Consider the following 22,247-nt stretch of genomic DNA (forward strand, 5'->3'; position numbering starts at 1 on the left):
GTCTTGTGGCAACAGGTCACAAATATTGCTGCTGTGATGGCACACTGTGGTTTTTCACCCAGTAGATAAAGGAGTTTATCAAAATTGGGTTGGTTTTCAATTTTTTTGTGGATCTGTGTAATCTGAGGGAAATATGTGTCTCTAATATGGTCATACATTTGGCAGGAGGTTAGGAAGTGCAGCTCAGTTTCCACCTCATTTTGAGGGCAGTGTGCACATAGCCTGTCTTCTCTTGAGAGTCAGGTCTCCCTACAGGGGCCTTTCTCAATAGCAAGGCTATGCTCACTGAGTCTGTACATAGTCAAAGTTTTCCTTAAGTTTGGGTCAGTCACAGTGGTCAGGTATTCTAACTCTCTCTCTCTCACTCACTCACTCACTCACTCACTCACTCACTCACTCACTCACTCACTCACTCACTCACTCACTCACTCACTCACTCACTCACTCACTCACTCACTCACTCACTCACTCACTCACTCAATTCAATTCAATTTCAATTTAAGGGCTTTATTGGCATGGGAAACGTGTGTTAACATTGCCAAAGCAAGTGAAGTAGATAGTAAACAAAAGTGAAATAAACAATAAATATTAACAGTAAACATTACACTCAGAAGTTTCAAAAGAATAAAGACATTTCAAATGTCAAATTATGTATATATACAGTGTTGTAACAATGTGCAAATAGTTAAAGTACAAATGGGAAAATAAATAAACATAAATATGGGTTGTATTTACAATGGTGTTTGTTCTTCACTGGTTGCCCTTTTCTTGTGGCAACAGGTCACAAATATTGCTGCTGTGATGGCACACTGTGGTTTTTCACCCAGTAGATAAGGGAGTTTATCAAAATTGGGTTTGTTTTCGAATTCTTTGTGGATCGCTGTAATCTGAGGGAAATATGTGTCTCTAATATGGTCATACATTTGGCAGGAGGTTAGGAAGTGCAGCTCAGTTTCCACCTCATTTTGTGGGCAGTGTGCACATAGCCTGTCTTCTCTTGAGAGCCAGGTCTGCCTACGGCGGCCTTTCTCAATAGCAAGGCTATGCTCACTGAGTCTGTACATAGTCAAAGCTTTCCTTAAGTTTGGGTCAGTCACAGTGGTCAGGTATTCTGCCACTGTGTACTCTCTGTTTAGGGCCAAATAGCATTCTAGTTTGCTCTGTTTTTTTGTTTGTTCTTTCCAATGTGTCAAGTAATTCTCTTTTTGTTTTCTCATGATTTGGTTGGGTCTAGTTGTGTTGTTGTTGTTGTTGTCCTGGGGCTGTGTGGGGTCTGTTTGTGTTTGTGAACAGAGCCCCAGGACAAGCTTACTTAGGGGACTCTTCTCCAAGTTCATCTCTCTGTAGGTGATGGCTTTGTTATGGAAGGTTTGGGAATCGCTTCCTTTTAAGTGGTTATAGAATTTAACGGCTCTTTTCTGGATTTTGATAATTAGTGGGTATTGGCCAAATTCTGCTCTGCATGCATTATTTGGTGTTTTACGTTGTACACGGAGGATGTTTTTGTAGAATTCTGCATGCAGAGTCTCAATTTGGTGTTTGTCCCATTTTGTGAATTCTTGGTTGGTGAGCGGACCCCAGACCTCAGAACCATAAAGGGCAATGGGTTCTATAACTGATTCAAGTATTTTTAGCCAGATCCTAATTGGTATGTCAAATTTTATGTTCCTTTTGATGGCATAGAAGGCCCTTCTTGCCTTGTCTCTCAGATCGTTCACAGCTTTGTGGAAGTTACCTGTGGCGCTGATGTTTAGGCCGAGGTATGTATAGTTTTTTGTGTGCTCTAGGGCAACGGTGTCTAGATGGAATTTGTATTTGTGGTCCTGGCAACTGGACCTTTTTTGGAACAACATTATTTTTGTCTTACTGAGATTTACTGTCAGGGCCCAGGTCTGACAGAATCTGTGCACTCTCTCTCTCTCTCTCTCTCTCTCTCACTCGCTCTCTAACTTTCTCTCTTTCTCTCTCTCTCACTCGCTCTCTAACTTTCTCTCTCTCTCTCTCTCTCTCTCTAAATTTCTCTCTAACTCTCCCTCTAACCTTTTCTCTCTCTCTCTCTCTCTCTCTCTCTCTCTCTCTCTCTCTCTCTCTCTCTCTCTCTCTCTCTTTGAGATACTGTATGAGGTTGGGAATCTGACAGACAGACTTTTAGGGGAATGACAGGGACGGGGAAAGAAACGCAATTGAAAGCTGAGTTGTAATTATGAAATATAAGTTGGAATATTGTTTTTATTACAAGGCTAAACAAATGCATCTCTACCCCCACTCACATCAAAGAGGGTTCTGAGAGAACTAACTGCAGAGTCAATGCTTTGTGTTTAATACTTAATGAATCACAAATACTTGAGCTGACTGTGTGAGGGCAGGGAGAGTGTGGGGTCTCTCTCTTTTTCTCTCTCCCTCACTCTCTCTCCCCCCCTCTCTCTCTCGCTCTCTCTTTTTCTCTCTCACAATTCAATTCATTCTCTCTCTCTATGTGTGTGTGTGTGTCTGCGCATGCATGCTTTATGTGTGTGTCTGCCACCACTCTCTGTGATATCTATCATTACAGAGATATTGTTAATTACAGCGCAGCATATAGTAGAGACAGTAGAGCCACAGTCTGTTTTATAATGACACTAGACTAGAGCCTGCTGTTATAGGTTATATCCCAAATGGCAGCTTATTCCCTACATAGTGCACTACTTTTGACCAGGGCCTTATGGATGCACTATATAGGGAATAGGGTGCCATTTGGAATGCAACACATTGTGACCTCCCAGACACCAAGCCACAGCTCACAGCTCATAGCATCACAGGCACAGCTAGGACATATGAAGAAATGGAAATTAGTCAATTAGTTCACTCATATGTGAATTAATAACTCATAGTCTTGGATCTGGTGGTTGGATCTGGGGTGAGAGAGGATGTGTGTGTGTGCGTGAGAAAGGGTGTGTGTGTGTGTGTGTGTATGCGTGTACAAGTGTGTTTGTGCCCCTCTCTCTCTCTGTATCTCTGTCTCTGTGTGTGGGGGAGAGAGTTAGATGATTCCACACTATACATCTGTCAACACATCATCTCAGAAAGTGTAGGGTAGGTTATTTTTTAGCTGAATATACTAATTATGACTTTAGTTCTTGACTTAGAACAGAGAGAGGAGAGAGAGTCAGTCAGTCTCCATCTAAATCACATTAAATAACATGGAAACTTGGGGGGGATGGACACACACACACACACACACACCAGCTCCGCTTTTTGCTTTGGTGTAGTGAGTGATTGCGGGAAGGAATTCCTCATTGCTCAGACCTCTTTGTTCGCATCGCATCGCTCAAATACTTTCCATCACTCTCCTCTCCTCTGCCACAGTTGTATTTATCAATCATGTCTCAACATTTGACGCAGGGTCTGCATTCCAAATGCCACCCTATTCCCTATATAGTGCACCTCCTTTGACCAGGACCCATAGAGAATGTAGGGAATAGGGTGCTATTTGGGACGCACCCAGGGACCATGTATGGCTGCCTCGCTGTGCTCTGACTCTGAGGGAGTGAAAATGTGCCTCGCTCGCTGACAAACGTGTGGGCTGAGTGCTGACTTTGTTGTGTCTAGACAGACGCCACGGAGTGTGACGTGAGTGTTCTATGGTGAAACGTATTGACGTGCCGGTCTCTAATGTAAACTTAGACAGTGTTATTGTGTGGGGGTTTGGTGTGTGTGTTATGGTGGGATATGTTGCTAACCCAAGGGAGATAAACTCAGTTGTGTGTGTCTGGCTAAATAAATAAACTCTCTTTCTCAATGGGACCTGTAGAAAAGGGGGAAAAAACAATCTGTACGCACACACACACACACACACACACACAAATATGTTTTAGCCTCTGTAGCAGATGTTTAGTTAGTTTAGTTTAGTCAGCCTGATGAGGTACTGCTCCCAGTATTAAAGTCCATGTCTGGCACCAACACTCCACTGGCGCAGTGGTAAGCAGCTATATGCCCACATAAAATACACATCAGCCATGGCACTGTGGGAAACACACACACACACACACACACACACACACACACACACACACACACTGTATGCCAATGTACTGTAAGTCACACTAATAAGGGTTTCTCTCCCTTGGCCCCTGGAGGCCCCTTGAGGCCCCTGTGTCTCTGTGTAGGAGCCCACAGCTGATAGCATCAGACCAGTGTTATTCACACACAGCAGGGTTGACAGTATAATTCCATTGACACTGTTTGCAGGGCGGAAATACTTACTGTGCTGTAAGCACACCATGTCGTCATGCCCAGCTTGTTTAAAACAGCGGCAACATCTTGTTTGGAGAAAAGACAATCTAAATCTAAAGCTGCATTTACTGTCTTTATTCTACCTGTCTGAAAGATTAGACAGAGATTTCGTCCTCTCCATGTTTTTGTCTTCCTCGCCTTCTTTTTGTCATTTCTTTATCTCCTACAAGGAAAAAGGGAGAGGTGAACTCTGAGATTAAAAGCCTCCAGTAAGGTAATGTGCTGTGACCGTGGCAACATTTGAACACAGTAACTTTACAGCAGTGGTTCCCACTGTGACCCACCTAGACTTTTCAGACTTAACTTGCAATCTACCACCAAGTAAACCAAACCAGTCTCTAGCCAGGACCTTACAGAGTAGATAACGGCCAGGAGAAGGATTAGGTGGAGGTGATGGCCTGACGTTGACACAATATTAAGCCATGGACTGTGTCCCGAATGGCACCCTATTCCCTAAATAGTGCACTACTTTTGACCAGAGCCCTGTGGACCCTGGTGAAAAGTAACACAGTACATAGGGAATAGGGTGCTATTTGGGACAGATATGGTTCCCACGGCTGGTAACCTCTCTCCCCTGCCCACCCACTCTCATTTCCCAGCAGTGAAGATGAATGAGACACTTAATTGCACCATGCTTACGGGCATTTCAGAAGCATGACTGGCCATTCAGTCACACTGTGTTATACACACCAGTCCCAGTCCCTGTCCCTGGATAACCTGTGTTCTGTGACTGTGTGTCCTAAATGGAACCCTATTCCCCTTATAGTGAACTACTTTTGACCAGGCCACCTTATCTGATATGGCTCAATGTCAACATAATATAAATGTTTATCTTCATGGTGTGTATGTTATCAAATGTTTATGCTAAGCTTTCTCATCATCAAATGATGGAGAAATCGAACACCCAATCAGGCAATTATAAATCAAAACCCAGGCAATCTGACTACATGTAACACCGGGCTGGCATGCCTTTTAGACACACATCAGTGCCTCTCTGAAGATTTACTCCTCATAGAGTTTTACTCTTAGTGGAATTTTTAATTGCAGCTGGTCTGGTATGGTATTTCTCAATTTCTCTCCTCTCTCATCTCCTCTCGCTCTCTTTAAATGATTTATTCACCTATGGAGAGGAGACATGCACGTACAAACCATACACACACAGAGAGGCATGCACGCAAACACACACACACACACACACACACACAGACACACACACTTAACGAGGAAAGACAGGTGAGAGAGAGCCTGGTGCAGGGCCAGTGTGATGGATGGAGGGTAGAGGAACGTTTCTCAGTGGATGAGTGTCTCTCCTCTAATCCAGGTGATTAGTCACGCCTTCTCTTCTTTCAAGGTATAAGGCTCTGTTTTCTATATTCTGCTCAACCAGGAGGCCAGTAACATGAGATTTGACAGGAAAAGTATCAATGTGACTAATGTGGATGTCTGTCCCACACACATAAACATAGACATGGACACACACACTCACACACACACACACACACACACACACACTGGCAGTGAGTGGTGAGAATTACGTCTGGCATTTGATCTCTTGTTGTCACATTTCTCACATTCCTGAGGACTGATGAAAACAAAATGGGCTATTGTTGTTAAAAACATCCTTTATATGCTGTCAAATGTTCCATACAGGATATTCATGGCTTGAGGTACTGTATCTATCAACTTGTTATTAAAAAAAGGGAAAGCACTCGCACATCTGAGGTTTTTTGTTGCAGGTGCCTGGGAATCATTCTAGGATATCTTAAAAGAAAATAAAAACTCCAAACTGCGCTTGCCTGTATGCTTAATAAACAAAAGTGATACGAGCAAGTTTTACTTTTCTTTTAAAGGTCCAGTGCCATCAAAAACGGGATTTTCCTGTGTTTTATATATATTTCCACACTGTGAGGTTGGAATAATACTTTCTTGCTTGAGAAATTGCTCTTTGCTAAGAATTAATTGTTGTTTATTTTTAACAATTTTAATTGAAAACAATCACAGTAAGGTACTTAATTCTTACCCAGAAATGATTTGATATTGAAATAGAAATGGCTGCATTGGACCTTTAAGATATCAACTTGTTATTAAAAAGCTTGACTATATTAGATATCTACCAGCAGTTAGCTAACTCAGACCACGACTCATGTTGTCAATTTACAAATTCAGACTTACAGTATATAATTGTTGCAATGTGTTTCGACTCTCAAAACATTTACTCAGAACCAAGAACTTGCTGTCGACTAAGTCCCTCTTCGATGTCCTGTTATATTTAATAAAGCGTTACTGGTTTTAGTTTTGTGACAATAAACATTAAGTTATTTATATTTTAATACCCTTATTTTCTACTCTGTCACGACCCTGCTTATTAGACTGAGTGTGCATCCCAAATGGCACCCTATTCCCTATATAGTGCGCTACTTTTTTACCAGGGTCTATAGAGCTATAAAGGGAATAGGCTGTCATTTGGAATGCAGACGGAGTTATGCTTTCTGTTCTCAATGATTGTATTGATTGGGGTGAGAAAGAGGGGGATGTGTGTGTGTGGAGGGGATGACACTGGCGTGTCTAGTTCATATGGAGCTCTTTAGAGAGTCGTGCAGACCAAGGACTGTTCTTATGAGGACAGAGGGAGATATCTTTTTCTCTCTCTCTCTCTTTCGCTCTCTCTCACTCTCTCTTTCTCTCTCTGGTCAGGATGTGGGGTCTCGCTCTCATCATCTCTCCTTCAGCACTGCCGTCTGTGTCTCTTCTCCTTATAACCGCCATCTATTTGTTGGCTAATTGATGCAAGATAGTCTTGTCAGTCTATGGTCTCTTAGTGTGTGTGTGTGTATGTTGGTTCATCCTTCCTCAGTTCTGGACGGCTGAGACAGCTAAGACAGATACAATGGCTGCCTTAGCCTTTGGTGCATCTGTTGATGACTCAGTGATAAATGACTGTCCCTCTCCTTCTCTCCCTCCTTCCCCTCTTTCATTATTTCCTTCTATTCCTCATCCCTCTTCCTCCCTCCATCTCTCTGTGTTTCACCCATTCTCTCTCTGCATCTCTTTCTTTTCACTCTCGCTTCCCTGTTTCCCTCTCTCTCCCTCCCTCCCTGTCTCTCTCTCTCCTCTCTCCCTCCACAGAGGACCTAGATGACCTGCGCATGGAGGGGGTAACAGGGCTGGCCCCGTCAGGCAGTAAGTTCAGTCAGGGTCGTAGTTCCTACTGCCCAGAGCCCCAGGCCAAGGTCACACTCAACATCTGCTCAAGGTGTGCAAGGTAAATATTTACCCTTTACTCTGACCTGGGTGTTACCTGAGTGAGTATATTTGTCTGAGTAGAGAGGGGTACTGTATATGAAGAATGCGTGTACTCCTGAGTGGCGCAGTGGTCTAAGGCACTGCATCGCAGTGCTAACTGTGCCACTAGAGATCCTGGTTCGAATCCAGGCTCTGTCGCCGCCGGCCGCGACCGGGAGACTCATGGGCGGCGCACAATTGGCCCAGCGTCGTCCAGGGTAGGGGAGGGAATGGCCGGCAGGAATGTAGCTCAGTTGATAGAGCATGGCGTTTGCAACGCCAGGGTTGTGGGTTCGATTCCCACTGGGGGCCAGTATAAAAAAAATATGTATTCACTAACTGGATAAGAGCGTCTGCTAAATGACGTAAATGTAAATGAATGCTTGCCTGACTTACTACTACAGTGTCCATAGGCCTAGTTCCCTATCACTATACTAGCCCAGTTCCCTATCACTATACTAGCCCAGTTCCCTATCACTATACTAGCCCAGTTCCCTATCACTATACTAGCCCAGTTCCCTATCACTATACTAGACCAGCTCCCTATCACTATACTAGCCCAGTTCCCTATCAATATCCTAGCCCAGTTCCCTATCACTATCCTAGCCCAGTAGAAACTCTCCCTCCCCACATATGCTAGGCTCCAGGGAAGCAGGTTTATTATTAGGATGGAGAGGTTTCACAGGCACTTCTGGGAATCCCATTGGACATGGTCTAAAGCACACACTATAAAGCTTTTGTTAGAGGTGAGAGCCAGCCTCTCTCTCTCTCTTTCTCTCTCTTTGCTGCTCTCTCTCTCCTTCTCCGCGCACATCTCTCTCTCTCACGCTCTGCTCCTGTTTGACCTCTGACCCCTGTCTTTACAGCCCTCTGTTCACAGGCATGTCTGCTGAACACACTCATACCACAGAACACAGTGTGTGTGTGTGTTTGTGCTTGTGTGTGTGTGTCTGTGTGTGCATATGTTTAAATAACCTCTGATATTACAGTCCCGTGCGTCCGGAATGAAACCGGTCTGGTCTGGGCCGTCTGTCCAAGGCATTTCCAGGCCAGTGATGTGTGATCTGTTTAGGGCCCTTCCCTCCCCTCCCTCACCATCTAAAACAACCAGGGCTCGTCAGCCAATAAACCTCTATAGAGGATCTAGTGGTCAGGTTAAAGGAATTTGGCCGGAACAGAACAGAACAGACAGAGAGGGGGAGAAAGCAGATGTCTGACATTTCACTGAGCGAGATATTGCACAGAGCCAAAACTAGCTCCAGATACGGCTACAACATCAGTGGATACATCCCAAATGGCACTCTATCCCCTGCATATGGGCCCTGGTCAAACGTTGTGCACTATATAGGGAATAGGGTGCCATTTGGGACACATACAGTGTGATCCGGGAGCTGGCTTAGTCATTATAAGCCATAGATATAAACTATTGAACTTTAAACATTCAGGCGGTAAACAATCCGCCAACAAACTTTCTGATAACATTCAGTATCATGAGAAAACCTCAAAACCCATCTGCCCATCTTAGACACGCATTACCAAACAGATAAGCAGCGTGAATGAATGAAAAAGAAAGAGAAGAAAACCCAAACAGAGAGGGAAGGAGGGAGGGGGGATGGAGGAGTGTGCCTGGCGTCTGACCTGTCTGATACCCCATTATCTCTCCCTGGCATCGGGCAGAGTTGTGCCCGCTTGGGCCCTATTGCACCCAACACCCAGAAACATGAGCCTAACATTGGGCTGGGAGGGAGGATAAACAGGAAACGTGTCGGAAGAGAAAACAAGTGATAAAAAAAAAGAACAAGAAAAAATAAGTGATAATAGAGACCGATATCAGCGCAGGGCGGTCTTGTGACAACAAGCACATTTTGGAATGCACTTAAGATATGATATTCTGTTCTTGATCTGGAGGTATGTAGACTGAAGATAAGTGTTGATACAGAGAGAAAGAGGAAGAGAGAGAGAGGGAGAGAGGGAGGGAGAGAGAGAGTCGGGGAGAGAGAGAGTCGGGGAGGGAGAGAGAGAGAGCGAGAGAGAGAGCGAGAGAGTGAGGGAGGGAGAGAGAGAGAGAGTCAGGGAGAGAGAGAGGAGTGGGAGGAGCTATAGGAGGATGGGTTCATTGTAATGGCAGGAGTAAATGGAACGGAGTCAAACATTTGGCTTCCATATGTTTAATATGTTTGATACCGTTCCATTAATTCCATTCCAGCAATTACAATGACCCCGTCCTCCTATGGTTCCCCCCACCAGCCTACTTACTCTAACTTACTTTGTAGTCTGCGAAGACATCGAAGTGAAAGACAAAAATACAACACCATTATGCCAGCCGGGGAACAACAGCATGGAGGTGATTAATCTATAGTAACACCTCAGAGGGTGTTTATTCATTTACTGCAGCACTGTTAAATGCTGCCCGCGCCCCACCCAGTACTCTGTGTGCTACCAGTCACACCCAGTGGAGCCTACCCTGAGGTGTGTTCAACACCCATCTGTTCCAAGGTGTTACCTAAAGAAGGCAGATGTTACCAGGGACAGTGATAGACAACGAAGATCATCCTTTGCTTTCAATCCTTTTCTCAAAAGTGTGAGATGTCTTTATTTGATCGTTTTATTACGTTTTGGGGCCTTTTGGGGCCTTTTGGGGCATCAATGTAGATCTGTCTCTCCCGAGTGGCGCAGTGGTCTAAGGCACTGCGGCGCAGTGGTCTAAGGCACTGCGGCGCAGTGGTCTAAGGCACTGCATCGCAGTGCTAGCTGTGCCACTAGAGATCCTGGTTCGAATCCAGGCTCTGTCGTAGCTGGCCGTGACCGGGAGACCCATGGGGCGGCGCACAATTGGCCCAGCGTCGTCCAGGGTAGGGGAGGGAATGGCCGGCAGAGATGTAGCTCAGTTGGTAGAGCATGGCGTTTGCAACGCCAGGGTTGTGGGTTTGATTCCCACGGGGGGCCAGTATAGAGGTTAGAGATGCCTGTACTTCAGCAGCAGCTTTATAGACCTACGGTTCAGTCCTCTAACAGGGTCTGCTGGGCCTTGCTCTGACTGCAAACCTCCAGTGTTCACAAAGGCATCCCAGACCCTGTCCCCAAGCACTGTGTGTGTGCGCGTACGTGCGTCTGTGTGTAGTCAAAGCCTGGGAGACCGTCCGTGGCATACGGGGATCGGGAATAGGCCTTATTAGAGTATTTGTTTTCATATATGGACATTTTTCAGGGAATTGTGAATGGTAGTCAGGCCCAAATGCAGAGGACCACTTCATTCAAAGCAGGGATGGTGCATATCTGTTTTTGTTTTGTTTCTGAGAGCGAGAAAGCGACAGAGGAGAGAGAGAGAGACAGAGGAGAGAGCGAGAGAGAGATTTGTGCCTTTCAAAAGGTATCTTCCATTTTTAGAATAGTCACTTAGGTAGAAAGTGGTGGTGGCTGTGGAGGAATGTTGCCACGCCATAGGAGTCTATGGATTGATTTTGTCTCCAGTTAATGGCTTCCCCTGATTACATAGCATGCAACCAAAAGAATGCGTAACTAAAGCAGTGTGCAATTAAATATCATGAATATTCATCAGACGTTGACAAAAATAACAAATGGCCAGTTCACTGAAGCTGTTGGCTCCTAAGGCAGAGTGCCTGTCACTCCAGCCTCTCCTGAAATGAGCACCTTGAACAGGTTCAGAATCCAACCCTAAAACTATAATAGCGGTAATCCAAAATGCACCTAAATAGGGTATTTCATCAATTAACATGAATATCTCAGTCAATAATCAACACTTTTCACTAGTTTAAATATCAATGGCTAATAAATTTACATTTCACCAAATCGGGACATAAATATCACAAACATTTAACAGATAAAGATTAGGAAAACACACCTCAACATAGTGCATAGTAATTTCTGAGCATGCTCAGTCCTCACAGCTACTGGCTAACTATCTCCAAAACAATCTGCAGTTGTGAATATTAAAGATCAGTGATAAAATGGAACTTGAATTCTAAATAAACATTTACATTTTAGTCATTTAGCAGACGCTCTTATCCAGAGCGACTTACAGGAGCAATTAGGGTTAAGTGCCTTGCTTAAGGGCACATCGACAGATTTTTCACCTAGTCGGCTCGGGGATTAGAACCAGCGACCTTTCAGTTACTGGCACAACGCTCTTACCCACTAAGCTACCTGCCGCCCCAATCTTTAAACAATCTTTAACATTTCTACTCGCATGTTATCATTTATATAACAAATGCAATGCATGTTCGAAAGCCTTTAGCAACAGGAATATGCTTGTAGACACGAACATTAACAAACATTTGCAAAGTGTGTTTGGCGCTAAAACTGAGAAAAGTTTACTGTAGGCTGACCTTTTTATCATTCTAATATGTATTTATTAGACTTTAATCTGAGTTTGGCTCATTGCGAATTGATTCAACACACTACAGGTATTTATTACATTTTGAATCATCTCAGAAGGCTTGGGTATAGTTCTACCTCTACAGATTCCCTCTAACTGTAGTTAGATGGATGGATATGAATTCCTAAACTGATCTGCTATGTAACTGTGTCTGGATGTACCTTCCCTGATGCATATCCATATCCCTATGCATTCCCCTGATGTAGATTAGACAAGTGAAGCCTCTCTGTTCCTCTCTGTCTCATCAGCTCTCACTGATAGATTCCCACTGTCTCCTCATAGACTCTTATAGAAGGGTCAGGGCCCAATTTATGAAGCATATCAGAGTAGAATGCTGATCTAGGTTCAGTTTAGCCTTTTAGATCATAATGAATAAGATTACATGGACAGGGGGGTACCTGATCCTAGATGTGCACTTCTAGTTTGATATGCTTATGAATACAGGCCCAGATGTTTAGTGTGGTAGAGAAATGTAGACGGAAACAGATATGATACTGGACTACTGTAGTGTCCATACTGTGCTGTTCCTAGAGGAAATTGGAAGTCTATGGAGCGTGTCCTATATTTGGTTATCGTTTAGTTCTGTTAAATATCCTCTCAGGGTGAATGGTGCTCATCTGAAAGTGAACAGTTGTTTAGTGTGGTGTGGTGTGTGTGTGTGTGCATTTAGCGGTTGTGACGTGAATTGTTTGTGTGCTGTGTTTACACTAGTGGTAGAGTTAGGGAAGTATGTGCGTTGTGCGTTAAGTGTTCAGCGTTTGAGCCACTGTAGTTGTTGAGTGTAATTTGTGTTGTGCCTTTGAATGCTGCTCATCTGAAAGCTGATGTTTAGCGTGATGTGTGTGTGTTTTGTTTTAAGTTAGGGGTTGTAACATGTGAAGTGTGATGATTTGTGTGAGTTGTCTTGACATGTGGTTCAGCCTGTAGTTGTCGAGTGTGCTATCTAAGTTGTGTTCTGTCTCTACAGGCTGCAGGGGGACAGTCTGTCAGATGCCAGTAGACCAGAAGAGGACCAGCACCATGGACCCTCCCAGCACGGATCACCTCAACATGGACCTCTCCATGGATCTTCCAATCCCCTCCTCCCAGAGCATGCTGCTGTCAACATGCCTGATGGACATGGGCCTCATGGACCCCCCCATCACCTACAACCCGTGGCTGATATCTCATGTAGGTTAATAGTACACAATGTATGCATCCCAAATGGCACCCTATTCCCCATATAGTGCACTAATAGGATGCCACTAATAGGGCCTACCCATTATATCCCCTTGTCAGCTCTCGAAATGTAAAATATGGGATTACTCTTTCTTTCTGTGGGTTGTCTGGAGCAGGTTGTTTTCCCGGGGTGGACACAGCGCCGGTACGAGACCAGGAATGCGAGAGTGTGTCTCAGGTGTCTTTCCCAGTAAGTGTCTTCCATCCATCTGTCCCTCCCTCCCTCCCTTCCTCCCTCCCTCCCTCCCTCCCTCCTCCCTTCTTCCTACCATCTGTCACCAAACAATCCAGCTCACCTTACCTCACAATTATCGCCCCACCATTTCCCCTTGCCTCTCCTCTCTCCCCCCCTTAACCTGCTTTGCAAGACTGAGAGCTAAAACCGCCTCAATCACCCTGCTATTACGCCGAGGCCAGGCTTTAACCATCCATCTTCACAGGCCACACCAGTTTACACAATGGACAATATAACTGTGATACAGCCGAACAAGTGATACATCTAATTAGGCTTTCCCTTCATATCACTTTACAATTGTTTCCCTAAATATCACTTTACGATAGTTTCAGGGCTTTTTCTGCCATTTGTATGTAAAATGATGAGTTTCTGTTTTTATCAGCTTCTATGTATCTGTTCCTACCAATCAGAGATAGAGCTTTTAGAATCATGATACTCTTGCCCCACATAAAGGGGGCTAGTAAAGAGACATTCACTATTGTTCTGTGTACTGGTTTGCGTGATAACTGTGGAGTCATGGAGGTTTATAAGGTGCTCTACAGATGTAACTATAGGCAAAAGGGTAGACGAAACGACACATTCAATTCACTATTGTTCATTGGCTGGCTTTCGGGATAACGCCACCTGCTACGGGAGGTCATAGAGGGATTTGGAGTCTGAACCAAATAGCACCCTATTCCCTATATAGCGCACTACTTTTGACCAGAGCCCCCTATAGGCCCTAGTCAAAAGTAGTACACTATAAAGGGAATAGGGTGCTATTTGGGACACAGACCCGGTGCTGCATTGATGTAGCCATCTGACGGCTAACTAACTAACACTTACTGACTGAATGTGGCGGTGCCACAGACACTCACATGCTGTTAATAAAGCAGTCGGTGTGTGTAGACGGCGATACCTTGATGCTTCATTATCAACACCAAGTGTTGGAAAAGCCTTTAACAACTTTTTTTAGGGAAACAAGGGATTTGGAGCTGCACCTCGTTGTGTGTGTGCTCTCTGTGTGTGTGTGTGTGTGTGTGTGTGCACCAGATGGATGGAGGCTCCAGACTAACTGGCAGCAGGACTGGTGTGAGACAATATTCAATCAAAAGCTGTAACTGGGTCGACGTTTATGGGGTAAATGGCAAAACAGCGTTCTCTCAATGCTGCAAGAAAGAATATCTGATATCTTCATTGTTCAACTCAATTAATATTCATAATTTTGTGGGGGGGGCGTGTGTGCTTATATTTGTCCTGTTACACACTTGTGGGTGTGTCTTGTACAAGTGTGTCTTGTATATCCCAACTCCCCCTGAGAAACCCACAGGGAGTGGGGTCGCGTTCAGGGTCACGATTGTCCAGCAATCCTGGAGCAATTGGGGTGAAGTGCCTTGCTCAAGAGCACAGCAACATATTTATCACATTGTCTGCTCTGGGATTCAAACCAGTATCCTTTCAGTTACTGGCCCAACGCTCTAACCTCGAGGCTACCAGTCACCCCCAATTGTGTCAGATTGCAATACAGGGAACCAACTGCATCCTCGATGATCCAGCTCCCTACACTCTGCAGTCCATGGGTCATAGCACTAACACACAAGTAACTCATAACTCATGGCTATCTTTACCACAGTACAGTACAGCACATGTACTCTCCATTACTCTCCTCACACGGTCTCCATAGGTTTGAGCGGTTGGCAGTGTTAAGAGCAAGCTTTTAATATTCTAATGTTTCCCATATGGAAACACCAAGTGTGAATGTCTCTCTCCTGCCACCTACTGCTGTTTTTTTTAAAAAGCCTAGGATGCGACCCAAATGGCACCCTATTCCCTACATAGTGCACTACTTTTGAACAGAGCCCTATGGGGCCCTATGGGCCCTGGTCAAAAGTAGTGCACTTCATAGGGAATAGGGTGCCATTTGGAACTAAGCCCAAATGTGGTTGTTTTCCTCTTTAATGGCTTATTTTGGGACCTCTTTGAAAGTCTAATGTAATTTGTCTTCCTAATAGTGTGTTAGTTTAACTGGGCCTGCAGGGCTCTGGGGCCCTGAGGAGCTAACATGCTATGGAAAACAACATCTAATACTTTAATGAGTTCTGTTGAGTCACTTCTTGGGACAAACAATGGTTACTGTCATACAATTGCCGAGCGCTCTGTCTGTCTATCTACTGTATCTATCTCCACTCACTGCCTTTCCTATGGTTCACTGGTTAAATCCCAAATGGGACCCTACTTCCTATGTAGTGCACTACTTTTAACCATGACCCATAGAGGTCTGGTGAAAGGTAGTGCACTAGTATGGAGGGAATTGGGTGCCATTTGGGACGCAATCATGGGATGCAGACAAAGGATGTCCTGACGTTCTGTTTGGAAACAGCAAACTATGAAAAAAAACAAAAAACAAGTGTATAGAAGTTTGTTTCCTGTGAGTCGGGCATTTCATAGAGGCTTCCTGTTTGTCCCCAGGTAAAGGATATCTTGTATCGTATACAGCCCTGCATTGAGCCATAAAACAAAGCAGGCTTGGATAGCTGAACACACACACACACACACACACCACACACACTTATGTTTGGAAAGAGAAAGGGGGTATCTAGTCACATTCAACTGAAATGTGTCTTCCACATTTAACCCAACCCCTCTGAATCAGAGAGGTGCGGGGGGCTGCCTTAATCGACGTCCATGTCATCGGCGCCCGGGGAGCAGTTGTTGTTGGGGGTTAACTGCCTTGCTCAAGGGCAGAACGGCAGAAAGCTGAACACTGTTAATGGTTATCATTAATGCTGCTGCAACAGCATTAGGTCTACCATCTAGCTGTGCCAGCTTCTCTAGGTGATAATTGACTCATAAAGGTTATGTTCCTAAAGCAATAGCCGGAGTAATTTCCCAAGAATTTCTGCTCAATTTCCTTCATAAGTGTCAAGCGTTATGTTTAATCAAACCTAGCTTTCGTAGCCCTTCGACTGGGTGTTACCGTCATAAAGATTTTTAAAAATGTTTACATTTTTTATAAGTAACAAGAAAATATAATTAGCATGATGCAATGCTATGTGTATGTTTCTGTTTCAGGGCAGGAATGTGATGGTTTATGTTTCCAGGGCCATTTGGATGTAGTTCAGCTGATATATTGCAGGTCCTCTATTCCTAAGTGTGTGTGTGTGTGTGTGTGTGTGTCTGTGGCCTAGTATTTAGCACTGACCACTTCTCCACTTTATCAATGGAGCCAGCATGCTCCCATACCTCTATGGCCATATATTATACACCTGATTATTGGCAGACCCAATCTCAATGTTTTATACTCCAGGGACATGTCTTAAATGGCACCGTATTCCCTATATAGTGCACTACTTTTGACCAGAGCCCATTGGGTCCTGGTCAAAAAGTAGTGCACTGCAAAGGGAATAGGTTGCCATTGGGGACATAACCTAGGTAACCCAATAGCTGTTTTATTCCCCTACAAAGGTCTCTAGTATTTCCAGACTTTCCATATTTGTGGTTTCCTTTCATGTGGTCTTGGTGCTCTACGCTCACAATGATTGTCTCAATACAGAAAGTGAGCTTAGAAAACAGCTACCCTGAAGAACTGTTGGAGCTCCTGCATTGCCTTACTTGTGTCCAGTCTCCCTGGTTCCTCTAGGCTAGGACTGTTTAATTCTGGTCCTGGAGGGCCAAAACACTTCTGGTTTTCATGCTCTGCTTATGCACAGGGACTGATTCAGACTGGGGACACCAGGTGAGTGCAATTACCTAGCAGGTAGAAACAGAAACCATAAGTTATTGCCTCCCTCCAGCACTGAAATTGAACCGCCCAGGACCAATACCTAAAGCTAATCTGGTCTGTGACCACCACTGCCCACCTGTCCTATTATTTTCTACTGGTCTCTCTTCCTCCCAAGACCCGGGTTCTACCTCAATTCGTCTTTCGGTGATTTTTTTCATCCTATTTCCTCAACACCTTGTCAACTGTAATGGAGGAGGTCCCTCCCCTCAGACCTTCTTCTCCAATGTGTTTTGAGAAGAAGGTGAGTCTTGGAGGAAAGGTGAATTGAGAAAGAGCCCCAGTAGGGCCTACAGCCGACACTTCTATGCCACCTCCGTAGTTGCTGGTAGCATGATACCTGGCTTACCTGCCATTGGCCAAACAAACAAACATGCATGTCTAGGCCCAGTCATGGCCTGGTGCATTCCCCTCATCCTCTCTCCCTTTCCATCCCTCTCTCTTTCTCTCTTTCGCTCTCTCTCTCTCTTCCCAACACACACCAGTCCCACCAGACCAGACCCGACACACACACACTCGCACGCTCTCACACACTCGCACGCTCACACACACACACACACACACACACACACACACACACACACACACACACACACACACACACACACACACACACACACACACACACACACACACACACACACACGCCCAAACAGACCAGACCAGCCTTACATGCAAAGCCACCATCAGCCAGGAACCATAACTAATGCCTTCTTTAAATTTAGCCCAAACCCCTGGCTGCTTGGGGTTTTCATTTGCTAGAACAAACAATAACAAATTACTCACCTTCAATGGACCCGAGAAACAAAGAGCCTGGAGAGCTGGGAGCAAGGAGAGATCATACTGCTGTGGTTTCTACTAAATATAGTCTACTAATTCAACTTTAAGAGAAACAGTCTGTTTATCACCAATTGATTGCTTGTGAATGCATGCAGAGCAGAGCTAGAACCCAAGCCGCTTGCTTGCTCTCCCGCACCGCACTCCGTATTAGAAAAGAAAGGCTGACTCTTTGAACTTTAGTGAGCGTGAGTTTTTTCCTTCCTTTGAGTTTTCAGTTCTCACTCTTCATGGGCCAACATTCAATCAAACTTGCCATGCAGTAATCCCACACAGCGAGGTTAATCCCACACAGCAAGGAGTCTTATCAGAAGTAACACTATTGAAGCTAATATTAATCACTATGGCACATTGAGTGTTTTCTGTGTAGGTTAAGAGCATGCCCCATATAAATGCTATTGTACTGTAGTTGGTTGCAAAACACATACTGTCAATATTAATAACATTAATTATGAAGTATATGTATTTAATCAAACTTTAGCTAACATCCGCCAGAGTATAGCAAACATTAGGAACATCTTCCTAATATTGCATTGCACCCCCCTTTTGCCCTCAGAACAGCCTCAATTTGTCGGGGCATGGACTCTACAATGTGTCGAAAGCGTTCCACAGGAATGCTGACGCATGTTGACTCAAATGCTTCCCACAGTTGTGTCAAGTTTGCTGGATGTCCTTTGGGTGGTGGAGCATTGTTGATACACATAGGAAACTGTTGAGCGTGAAAAACCCAGCAGCTTTGCAGTTCTTGACACACAATTGTGCGCCTGGCCCTACTACCATACCCCATTCAAAGGCACTTAAATATTTTGTTTTGCATATTCACTCTCTGAATGGCACACATACACAATCCATGTCTCAATTGTCTCAAGGCTTAAAAATCCTTCTTTAACCTGTCTCCTCCCCTTCATCTACACTGGGAAAGAGCAGGTGTTCTTAATGTTTTGTATACTCAGTGTATATCAATACAAAACAGATCATATTAATACAAAACAGATACCCAGCAGATACCCAGAATTAATTTGCAATAAAACATTATTATCTTCCATTGCATCCATGGACACCCACTCCATCATCCTTCAGCTAACCTAACATAACCCTAAGCCGAAACACACACACACACACACACACACACACACACACACACACACACACACACACACACACACACACACACACACACACACACACACACACACTACATCATCCTTCAGCTAACCTAACACAACCCTAAGCCGACACACACACACACTCCATCATCCTCCTGCTAACCCAACCCTAACCCCACAGCTACAGGAGGATATTAATAATATGTGGTCTAACGCTTCAGATAATACATTCCTGTTGTCTTGGCAATGGCTATGGACTCACCTAGGCTGCATCCCAAATGGCACCCTATTTATTCACTATATAGTGCACTATGCTTGACCTTAGCCCAATGGTAATATGTAGGGGATAGGGTGCCATTTGTGATGCAAACTAACGTAGTATGTGGTCGGTTCAGCTCCCAGGCACACAGACCCAATGACACGACTGATTCAGAGCAGCCAACAGCAAACAGGATATTGACAATAACACAATTACACTCCTGATTCAAGCCTCTCCTCTCTCCTCTCCTCTCCTCTCCTCTCCTCTCCTCTCCTCTCCTCTCCTCTCCTCTCCCTCTCCCCCTCCCTCCTCCCTCCCCTCCCTCCCTCCCTCCTCTCCTCTCCTCTCCTCTCCTCCCCTCCCCTCCTCTCCTCCCCTCTCCACTCCTGAGAGGCTACAAAGGCAGGTCTACTATGACATACTGTCTACATGCTGGGATACACAAGGCTAGCCAAACCATGGTCTTCTGGAGTGGCTAAGTATGCGTCCCAAATGGCACCCTATTCCCTATATAGTGTAATATGTTTGACCAGGGTCCATAGGGCAAAAGTAGTGCACTATATAGAGAATAGGGTGCCATTTGGGACACTTACAAGGGCAGCCAAACAATGGAGGTGTTCTAGAGTGCTGCTGCGTGCTTGCAACAATAGTCCATCATTAACTGACTGGAAAGGGATGAGAACAATGCAATGGGGGACTACGAAAGATACACAGAGGGAGGAGAGTTCAACACCTTAAATTAACTGTCCAATGTTTCCAGATTTCTATGAAATATGACCTATAATTACTTACAATATGAGTGAAATAGTTTTCCTTTGAAATGGTAGGGGAGAGTGGGGCAAGTTGAGCCAAAGGGGTAATTAGAGCCACCCTTGTTTCTAGGAAACCATACACAAAATTAATCATTTGACCAAATATTTAGGAAGAGTCTGTGAAGGAAGAAACCACATGGAAAAAGTGGTAAGCCAGTTAGGTCCAAAAAACGGATTTTCTCAAAGTCAAATGAATCTATAGTGTTCAAGGTTTAATGATGTTTGTATATAAACCAATGTAGATCATTTTAAGTTGAGGTCTCTATAAAATTCAATATGAGGTCCTAAACCTAGCATGAAAGTGCATAGTTGTAGCTGTGTGGGCTAATATAGTCAAAATGTTTGCATTGGGGAAAGTTGAGCCACTGGTTGAGCCAATGGCAAGTTGAGCAAAGTGTTTTCTTTCCAGGCATAATGCAAGGCATTATCGCTGGGATATGAGGTAACAATAGGGCCTGGCCTATGTTGTGTTTTTAAAAAGTACAGAGTTTTTGTTAGGTGTTAAGCCTGTGTTAAAATGATTAAAAGACAAAAAAGTGATTGTGTTGAATTGTGTTTGGGAAATAAAGATCGTTTAAAAAAGGTAGTGGTGATATTTCACTCAGTACAGAAATGTGTAGTCGGCTTAACTTACCCTATCCCGTGGCTCAACTTCCCACTGGGCACAGACGTCATTTCAACGCCTAGTTTTGATTTACATTTGGTTGAGTTGTCAACTAATGTGAATTTAATGTCAAATCAACAAAAAATTACACCATGTCATTGGATTTAGGTTAAAAATACAATATTCCCTTAAGTTTATTACTTTTTGCAAATCCAATCAGTTTTCCACGTTGATTCAATGTCATCACATTGATTAAAAAAAATATAATGACATGGAAACAACGTTGATACAACCAGTTTTTGCCCATTGGGTTACCCCCTACCCAGGGTAAGTTGTACCAAGAGACCACTTTCTTTGGACAAGCTATGTTTTCTAAACTGGAATGTTTACATGAATTCCAGGGATACACAACATCCTAAATATACAGAGTGATGCTGAATGTAGACCTCTGATTGGCCAGCTCATCCTCCTCAGGAGTATGACATCATACTCTACGAGGAAGTAGCAAGCATCTTTTAAATGGTCTGTTTGAGATACAAGTTTGAAGGTGGGGTTATTTATGTTTTTTTCTTGCAGGTTGGCATTTATTCAGATGACTCATGTACTGGAGTGGTCACTAGATGGCACAGCCACAAAGTCATAAAATCAGATTTTGACTGTAACCTTAACCATAACCTTAACCACACTGCTAACCCTAATGCCTAACCTTAAACTGAGACCAAAAAGCATATTTTTTATTTTAATACATATTTACGATATAGACAATTTTGACTTTGCAGTTAGCCCATCTAGCGGAAACCGCTCAGTTCTGCCTCCAGGGCAAGATTCATGACAATTGTATTTATTTATTTAACTAGGCAAGTCAGTTAAGAACAAATTATTATTTACAATGACGGCCTACACCGGCCAAACCCGGACGACGCTGGGTCAATTGTGCGCCGCCCTATGGCCCTTGTGATACAGCCTGGAATCAAACCAGGGGGTCTGTAGTGACGCCTCAAGCACTGAGATGCAGTGCCTGAGACCGCTGCGCCACTCGGTAGCCCATAAACGTCAACCTGCTGTCCCCCCCAATTTATGCTTTGGCCACAAATATGAGTACAGAACAACAATTTTTGGGGGGTATTACTTAACAGAATATGAAAAAAGTTTGATTTTCACTGGACAGTTACTTTAACTACAGTGCCTTCAGAAAGTATTCACACCCCTTGATTTCTTCCACATTTTGTTTTGTTACAAAGTGGGATTAAAATTGATTTAATTGTATTTTTCTTGTCAATGATCTACACAAAATACTCTGCAATGTTAAAGTGGAAGAAAAATTGTGACGTTTGTCATTTTTTTAATGAAAAATAAAACACAAACATATCTTGGTTAGGTAAGAATTCAACCCCCTGAGTCAATACCTGTTAGAATCACCTTTGGCAGTGATTACAACTGTGGGTCTTTCTGGGTAAGTCTCTAAG

At 44.0% G+C, this 22,247-nt stretch overlaps 1 protein-coding gene across 5 annotated transcripts in view; it reads left to right on the forward strand.

Moving 5' to 3' along the window:
* Window positions 1–22,247, forward strand: part of c7h8orf34 (chromosome 7 C8orf34 homolog) — a 176,548-nt gene that overhangs the window by 111,251 nt on the left and 43,050 nt on the right. For all 5 annotated transcript variants that reach the window (XM_045221165.1, XM_045221168.1, XM_045221167.1 and 2 more), the window contains 3 exons: window positions 7,399–7,534; window positions 12,918–13,120; window positions 13,285–13,358. In XM_045221165.1, the coding sequence (XP_045077100.1) occupies window positions 7,399–7,534; window positions 12,918–13,120; window positions 13,285–13,358 (413 nt within the window). The remainder of the gene's footprint in view (window positions 1–7,398; window positions 7,535–12,917; window positions 13,121–13,284; window positions 13,359–22,247) is intronic.

Source organism: Coregonus clupeaformis, chromosome 7, assembly GCF_020615455.1.
Source record: "Coregonus clupeaformis isolate EN_2021a chromosome 7, ASM2061545v1, whole genome shotgun sequence".
In the NCBI taxonomy this organism is placed as follows: Eukaryota; Metazoa; Chordata; class Actinopteri; order Salmoniformes; family Salmonidae; genus Coregonus; species Coregonus clupeaformis.